Below are 9,241 nucleotides of genomic sequence, written 5' to 3' on the forward strand. Positions count from 1 at the left end.
ACTATCGTCTATTCCTACTCCAGAAGAAATAATACATTCTAAAGGTAGCATGAACATGTGTGTAACTTCAGCAACACGATCAAAATTATAAACACTCTCTCACCGTTAATAGAGGTTATCCACTTCACTCATGTGTGACTTCTAACAAAAGGCGCTGGTTCCCGTAGTATTCCTCATTCAAACCAATTCAATGCATGACCTCGGAGTTGCCTGCATGACTTTGGCGGGCTATTTTGAAACAGTTTATATGGTTGCACATTCAGGTACTTCTTTTGAAAGTCCTAAACAAGGTATAGCAGTCGCTGGTAGGATATGCAGCTTATAGAACATGGATAACCTCTATGCTTCAGTGACGATCACTTCCTTACCTGTTCTTGTTGGAAGAGTAGTATTAAGTCCATCCGTCTCATCTGCCAAGGAGACAAACAAAACACAGTAACTTGTAAACAGGGTACAATTATTGAATAACTAGTGTACCTACAGCAGTGCTATATTATTTAGCTGTTGTAGCATATTTGTGTATTTCTTTCTTTATGTATGTATGTACAGGGTGTCCCAAAAAAGAGGCCCCTCATTGCGCCCTCTTTTTCTCCTATTTCTGAAAAATTGATCAAATATATTTTGGTATGTAAACAAACCTTGAGTCATTAGCTTTAATAAACCAAAACAATTATATCAATAGGCTCACAACCTTTGAAGATATGCTCTTTTAAAGAAATGAACCCGTTTTTCACTCTGTCCACGGAGAAGGTTTGGCTTCTTCAAAGATTGAAAAGGAGTACACATACCATGCATGAATATCAAACATTCCTCAATGATAACTTTATGAAATTACTTTATTTATGGAATGGGCTTTACCGGTGGGTTTATGGACAATGGATTTTGTTAATAGTGTCATTAATTTGTGGGTAAAATGTTTGCCGAATGGGACTTCTTTTGCTTTACTTGCAAATAACTTATTTTTTCTTGGTTATTTATGCCGTTTTGTTTTATTATGTTTCTTACTTTCTTACTTTGTTGTTTCTTGCTTCCTTTTTTTATATTTACAACATAAGTCATTTCTCTTTTTAGGATAAAAGGTAGCCCTAAAAGGCTGTTTGGTTTGTCTTTGGTTCTTCTGAAGTGAGTTTACTGTGCTGCTCTTTCCTCTACCTGGTCCTCATTGCATCAATTGCATTGCGTACCATCCTTGTGCGCCGGATACTTGCGAATGCATTCAGCGAAGATCTTGGATTTTGCCACAAAGGAAAAAAATCAAGTGGTGTGAGGTCTGGTGATCGTGCAGGCCACTAAACAGCATGAGCCATCCCAACCACTCTGTTTGCTATCCATGGACAGAGTGAAAAACTTGTACTTTTATTCAAAAGGGCATATCTTCAAAAGTTTCAAGCCGATTGAATTAATTGTTTTGGATTATTAAAGCTAACGATTGAAGGTTTCTTTACATACCAAAATATATTTAATCAAATTTTCAGAAATAGGAGAAAAAGAGGGCGCAATGAGGGGCCTCTTTTTATATATCTATTCGCCAGCGAAGTGGTTACATAACTCCCTGGTAACTGGATCACGCACCTTTTGGTATTGATAGTACATGCCATAGACTTTGTGTTGCGATCATTTTGATCGTGGTGCGGAACTCAAAAGCGTGATCCCACTAAGTCCAATCACATTTGGTTCAATCCCACTTGGTCCAGTTCCCACTTGAAATAAATGCCATTTGATCAAATCACACTTCTCCTAATCCCATTAGGGCCATGTCCCATTAGGGCTATGTCCCACTAGGGCCATATCCCACTAGAGCCGCACACCGACATCGCCTGGTTAATAATTACATTGTACAGCAGAGACACTAAAATGAATACACGGGATCGATACACGTGAATGTGCTATGCACGATTTGATATTCAGGCGATAAATCTTTGGATACCGGGATAGAAAATGATGAATATCTCCCGTAATTTTTTTGTTCTAAAGAAGCCATAGTTATTTCCTTGCACTGGAACATATGTGTTGAAAGGATATGATAGTCGTTAGCTTCCGTATTGAGAAAGAAGCGTGCGTATTGAGCTCAAAAACTGACCAAAATTCTGATTTTATATGTGCCGAACTATAGCGCAGCGTAGACTAGCTGCACTCACTCTTGGACATGTGGTGGAGGCAGTCTACAAGCAGATGATATATGGCGTATACATGCTCTCTCACACACAGAGAGGTCAATTACCAGGCTATTGTCAGTAGCCTTAGTCGGATGTCCCTCGGCTCATTATGCGTCTCAAAACTTTTAAATAGGTTGGAACAAATGGCCATGCGTGGCTGTGGATTCATCCTACCATGGCGATTTCTGCCATGAAGATATCGGGGCGATGACACTGTGCGCCGTGTCCCACTAAGTCCATGTCCCACTAGGGCTAGGTCCAACCTGATCCACTAGGACCATGTCCCATTTGGACCATGTCCCACTTAGGTCATGTCCCACAAGGGTCATGTCCCGCTTGGGAAATGTCAAATTTTGGACCAATAGATAGGTCTAAATAATTATACATGAAAAGATTTGCATTGGCTTTTCCCTCGAAGCACGCAGAGATCGATCACTGAGGATTCATCCGTTAGGTTTTATTGAACCCGTAACAATAGGTAGCAGAAATCGCCTTGCAGGAGGAAATGTCTAAATTTGTCACTTTTGGAACTCGCCCATTTGTCATTCAAATGAGTATAGCTTAGTGGAATAAAATCGCATCATGCCGAATGAAGTGTCAAAGAACAAATACACAAAGGTATACGCAGAACAAATTTCTCCATCTATCGACTACTTCATTTTGCAATTGAGATTCATTATCTTTAAGATATGGCTTTTGTTTCAAGTGTTCTGATAATATTTTGCCGCAGTATAGTTACTAAAACTCCAAGTTATAATTTTATTGAGGGCGTCTATTTGGTCACAAACCTATCATAAATTGTGCTTGTAGACGGGTTTATACGGTATGTCTTAAATATGCCCAAACAAGCTATTGCAGTTATGTTGTGATATGCCCTCCCCATTTTCTGCATATGTTCCTGGTTAAAAAGTAGCTGTACAGGCTCTATTGATTCACATTGTTGGCTTGAAATGATTGTTTGGAAATTCTCGAAACTGGAGACCACATAACCCTACCCGCATTACCCCTCCACCAAGGGGAGTTGGATAGTACAACTACAAGACAAGACAAGACAAGAATCAAGTTCAAATAATATATTTAAATTATAATACTGAAACCATACCTTTATCACACTTTTTACCTAGAGATACTAGGGGTTTTTCTAGAGATATTTCCAAGGAGTCATTTAAAGTCAAGTCACGAAAGAAAAGAAAAGAAAAAGAAAAAGTAAAGAATGGTTGGTTAATATGGTTGAGTCTCGCTGCTTTTGATCCTTGTAATAAATCATATACAGCCTGTCTCAAAAAAATTGTGCAAGTAAAAAGCGCCCTCTTTGGCAATTGAAAAATACAGTTGTGACATAATGCTTACATCAACGTCAAGGGCGTAGTCTTAGCTCTCAAATGCCGTTTGTTCTGTTCAATTTGCTTGTTTTAATCTTGAGATATGCTTACTTAACCACGAAAGGGTAAAATCACAATTGTGCTACTTTTACTAGGGAAGAGTGCTTTACTTGTAAATCAATGATAGTTTCAAGTTTATCAAGAGTGCCTTCGTGAAATCAAAAGAATTCATCAATTACTGTTTTTACTGTTTTATTATGATACTAGACTACCCCGTAGTCCACTTACCCATTGTGCATACTCTGGATATTGTATTTAAGCTTAAAACTCTGATTTAATCAATGTGTGCACAATTGATAGATTTTCTCATCTGATCTTTTCAGTCACCCTACTCCCTCTCTTTGTTAGCTTCCCAAGTGGACTACTGACTTTGCCTTGCGGTTAAGATTTTTAACACGGGACTCTATGGAGAGTTAGGCCAATTTCTGGCCTAACTAAAATTGGCCATGATGTAATACATCTGTAAATGGATCTGCCTTGTGATTGGTCCCCCATATCTCGCTATGGTTTAAATCTTCTGGGCCCGCGCCATTACCATTAACTACACCGTCACATCAGTATAATTTTGAGTTCAACGAAATGGGTTCATCATGACTAATAATAACATATTTTTAATAAAATTCGACTATGGCATAGTCTATTATGATACAGGTATAATGATTCTCTTTTTCCACTTACGACAAATTAAAAAATAAATAAATATTTCACATTCTGCTGTAAAATCAAATACATGTGCATGTCAATGATTTTATCATGGTAAATACTGTTCTCTTTGTCACTGAAGACATGTTAAACGTTAAAAGACCAATTATTGCACACGTATAGGTTAATGAACTTAGACAAGTTCATAAAATTTGACAAATTAATGAAATTAGACTAAAAAAGGCACGCGCGCTGATGTTGATGCGTCTAATGCACGAGCCCCAAAGGGGGAGTGGATAAGATGCATCAACATCAGCTATCATTGGTTTACATATACAGCCCTATTCCCCAGTAAAAGTGGCACAATTGTGATTTTACCCTTTCGTTGTTAACTAAACATATCTCGAGATTTAAAAAAGCAAATTGAACAGAACAAACGGTATTTGAGAGCTATTATTGTGCCCTTAACGTTGATGTAAGCATCATATCACAACGGTATTTTCTAATTGACACAGAGGGCGCAATTTTTTTGAGACAGGCTGTAGTGTCATATTTAACTGTTTTTACCAATTCGTTTGCCATTTGAATGTATTGGTGCTAAGTGAGTGAAAGATGGACAAGAAAAAAGAGAATTATGTCAGCTGTTTGAAATCATACTTACTGTTGAAATATACGTCAGATCCCGGGTAGACAAAAGATGAAACACATGAAGGACTACAAATACCATAAACGTAGACAAAGAATCGGGCAATCGGGTTTGCATGTTCCACACAATGTTCTCCTGTATCGATGGCTTTCCTGACGCAACACATTTCTTCATCATTTGAAGAAAGCTGATCATCCCAAACTGCTACATTATTATCCAATAAGAGTTCATCTACAAATGTACACGCCATTACAACATTGATATAATAGGCGACACTATATGTTATTCCTGCATACCCAAATACAGAGAATGTTACATTACTGGAGTATGATGTGACTGGTGGGATAATAATCACTGACGCATAATGGTAGCCGAACCTTTGATTCCCAACAATGTACTGTGATACCATGACAGGTTGGTCTGATATTAGTGTGATAACCTTATCGCCTATTCCTTCGTAATACTCTTCAGGCCGAATAGGTACAATTGACATACTATTATCAGATATGTACACAGTTGTGAGCATAGGTCCTGCATAAATTCGAAAAACATAGCCCAGGTCCGAACCGATAAATGGTGCTAAAGTATGGGTATGTCCCCAACTGCTCACTGGTGGGAGTTGCTCGAGTGCACCGTCCTTGTCTGTAGCATATCCATTGTTTCCTATATCTACGATACCACCGGCTATCACAGCAACTGGCTTGTTACTTTCTATTCGTGTTCCAGAAAGATCTTCACCATCAGTTCCATCAAACCTGTAACTTTCGTACTGCCTGAGACGGTAAATATTAGTTTGTTTGAATTTCTTGACTAAAACGACGGTATCAGGAGAAAGTGCAGAAACACAGAAGAATGAAGTGTCTTGCGTGTATGTTGCCACATAATAAATTTTTCCTAAACGCGAAGATGAGTAAACGGTAAATATATCGCTTTCCCCAATATGTCCAGTATCTATAACATTAACAGTCACCATTTCCGATGATCTTATTATACCAGTTACATTTTGCTTGCCATCGTCAAGATCAAGACGAAATTCGATTGGCAATTTGATATCGGCGTGATGGTCACGGTCGATGATATGAAAACTCACATTATTGAGTGACGGAATAGAGAGCGTCACATTAACAGGATCTCTGGAAGGTGTTGTGACGAATACGTGGGGGGAATAATAAGTCCGCATGCCATAGGGGACTTTCGAGGTATATGTCAAGCCAAGTGTTGGGACAGTAAACACATATTCATTCGTCATTCCACTGTCGTCTATTCCTATACAAGAAGAAAACATATAAACTGCTCCAAAAAAGAAACTTACCAGGTAAGAAATTTGTCTGTCAAATTCAAACGACAAATTGTGTTACACTAAATGGGATATGAGTGGAAGCAGTGTTAATTGACGCGAATTTTTACACCTCATTTGTTGCAAACGGATGAGTATTTTTGAAGTTATGCTTATTTAACCGAACCTATCCACTGGAATGAAAGTTGCACTCATACCACTTGAGATGGTTGGCAGTATACAGGTGTAATCAGTGCTCTCCTCTTCTTTGCATGGCTGACGTAACTCGTGGTCTGCCACTTCTTTCAAGATCTTTCAGACTACCACCAGGCTGTTGACGTCTGTCCCGCCACTTTCGAACAACACTCCTAGCCACGTTCAGCGTTCGGTGCAGTTTCTGACACGCTCTGACCGGCCTCTAACATTCCATTTAAAAGCCATCTCTGATTTTCACTTAATTTAGGCATATTGCTTGGTCTTGTCAGGTCTTGAACCAACGACCACATGAACGCAATACTCTGGACACACCCAAGGTCCCCTAAATCCCTGGTCATCATATTGATTCTTTCATTCGACTTAATTTCTTCAGATGATTGAATAAGGACAATTGTCATTGAACTTTGATCATTCTTCATCCTCACAAGAAGCAATAGGAAAGTTAGTCATGCAAAGAAGAAGAGGAGAGCACTGATTATACCTGTATACTGCCAACCATCTCAAGTGGTATGAGTGCAACTTTCATTCCAGTGGATAGGTTCGGTTAAATAAGCATAACTTCAAAAATACTCATCCGTTTGCAACAAATGAGGTGTAAAAATTCGCGTCAATTAACACTGCTTCCACTCATATCCCATTTAGTGTAACACAATTTGTCGTTTGAATTTGACAGACAAATTTCTTACCTGGTAAGTTTCTTTTTTGGAGCAGTTACATGGCAATGGCTTCAGTAACACGATGAACATTGTAAACAATATACTAGCGATAAGATTTACACAGGGCCGGATTTACCTTTTTGGGGCCCTGGACCAGGCCGAAATTTGGAGGCCCCAAACGTACCGTGAGGAAGGCATGTGCACTCAAGTGACCAAGTTTTTAGATTTTACTAGGACATTTGCACGAAGCGCGCAAAATTTTTGTAGGTTATTTTGGCCAAAAACATAGCGTTTTTCAGCTAAAATGGAAGATGCACATTGTACAGGGTAATTTTGGGGGGCCCTGGGCCCGGGCCCATCTGGCCCTATGGTAAATCCGGCCTTGACATTACAAACACAACATTTTTAAAGAGTAACTTTAATAATTACTAATTAATAAGTCGTATAGCATTGATAGCATATAATTGAATACAACTGAAGGCATATACCTGGTGACTAATTTAATACGTTGAAATGAAATGTGGTCATCATGCATGGAAGAATTAGCGTTCACCCTCACCCTCTTTTCTGATGTTTTTTTCGTCTGGTATGGACTGGATATTATAACAGGTGTCGTTACCTACAATCCCGGTCATAAGTAGTTGGAACGCTTGTGTCAAAGTAGGACATCCGTATTTTGTTTATACTTAACACACTGAAATTTAGCCTTCTTTGGTGTAAAGTCTGAACCGTTTCCTACTACTATGTTAGATGTCGCCAAAAACACAACTACCAACATTGATCGGGGGAATGTGGGGCATATTTGAGGTACGCAAGTTTTAAAAAGTGTTCCATAAATGATGACTTTGTGAGTTATACCTGTAAAGATATCTAAAAAGTCCAGGAAAGCTTTCCAATTACCCAATCTCTTTCTGCAAAAGTCACAGAAATCCGAGGCAATTTGTTTTCTTTTACAATCTTTGGTTACCTAAAATAGTCACCATATTTAGCCCAGTTTAGAGTCAGCAGTCCTTGCATGCGCATAGAAACTCAAACAAGTTCCGAAACCTCCAAACAAGAGAACCTGCAGATTTTTTAGACCGGTCAAACAAACCAATGATTCCTAAACGGCTAAATCAGACAAATCAGACATTGAGGTCTCAAATTAATTACTTAAAGTAATGTAATTTATTGAAGTACTTCTTGTGGCATACAACATTGGAATAATTGTCGAGCAATTTTTATCAGTATCAACTGAACAAGTAAAATTTCTTCACGAGTGAATATAGGGGTAACTAGACATAGCTGTGGTCTAAGACCACGAACACAGCCGTGTTGTGACCCCTTAATGACCTTTGACCCCAAAATATATGAAAACCTCATAGACATTGGCTAATGTCAATGCACGTACGTGCACGTGATATCACTTTGCCATGTTATTTGTGGAAGAAGGAGCATTTTGAAGGTTTTTCGTCTCAGACCGGAAGTAACCCCTCAATGACCTTTTTACCCCAAATAAAATAATAAAACATATACACTGAGTAACATCAATTCATGTGTGAATGTGCTACATTTTTCTTGACTGATAATTCTTTTTGAATTTATTTCGTTTTATACCGGAAGTGACCCCTTAATGACCATTGACCCCAAATAAAAAATACCACATATACATTAGGTAAACATAATTCATGTGTGCACATATCGTCACTCTCCTATGTATTTCTTAGCTAATAAATTTTTTGAAGGAATTTGGTTTATACCGGAAGTGAAACCTTAATGACCCCTAGATGACCATTGACCCCTCGAATTTCATGTGACCGGTATGTCCATAAATATGGGAGCCAATTGGGTTTTCACTGACTTTGCCCATATGCATGATGCCAAATTTCTGATTAATGCAACAGAACTATTCCAGCATATCTAGTATTTTATTATACCTTATATGACATATCAGTTTTTTTTTTTTTGAGTTACAGATATACTTTGCCTTCGTGTCCCGCATGATTTTTGGGTACCAGCTGTGACATTTCAACATGTAAATTTGGTTGATCAGGTTTAATTATTTGCCATGTACTGGGTTCCTTGGCTTTTCTATCATAGTAAGTATATCAACAAGAGCAAAATATCAGTATTACCATTACACATAATTTCTTACACGGGCCCATAGAAAATCATTGTCTCTCGTGTAGCTATTTGGTGTCCCGAAGATATGTTTTTTTTTATATTTCTTGCACCATTTTCTTTAAACATTGTCAAATTTACATTAAAAAAGCATCTTGAATAAATGG

General features: G+C 38.2%; 2 protein-coding genes across 2 annotated transcripts in view; both read right to left on the reverse strand.

The window, feature by feature from the left end:
- LOC140161984 (uncharacterized) overlaps positions 1 to 4,914 on the reverse strand; it is a 66,175-nt gene extending 61,261 nt beyond the window's left edge. The window contains exons 1-2 of the mRNA XM_072185276.1: positions 4,842 to 4,914; positions 369 to 410 (exon numbers count right to left, since the gene is read on the reverse strand). The gene's annotated coding sequence lies outside the window, so the exon portion shown is untranslated. The remainder of the gene's footprint in view (positions 1 to 368; positions 411 to 4,841) is intronic.
- LOC140161985 (uncharacterized) lies at positions 340 to 5,799 on the reverse strand. The gene is made up of 2 exons (XM_072185277.1): positions 4,842 to 5,799; positions 340 to 410 (listed from the first exon to the last, which is right to left on the reverse strand). Exons 1-2 carry the CDS (start codon positions 5,797 to 5,799, stop codon positions 340 to 342), a joined length of 1,029 nt encoding a protein of 342 aa, XP_072041378.1.
- Positions 5,800 to 9,241: the final 3,442 nt, after the last annotated feature.

The sequence above is a fragment of the Amphiura filiformis genome, chromosome 10 (genome assembly GCF_039555335.1).
Source record: "Amphiura filiformis chromosome 10, Afil_fr2py, whole genome shotgun sequence".
NCBI classification, from domain to species: domain Eukaryota; kingdom Metazoa; phylum Echinodermata; class Ophiuroidea; order Amphilepidida; family Amphiuridae; genus Amphiura; species Amphiura filiformis.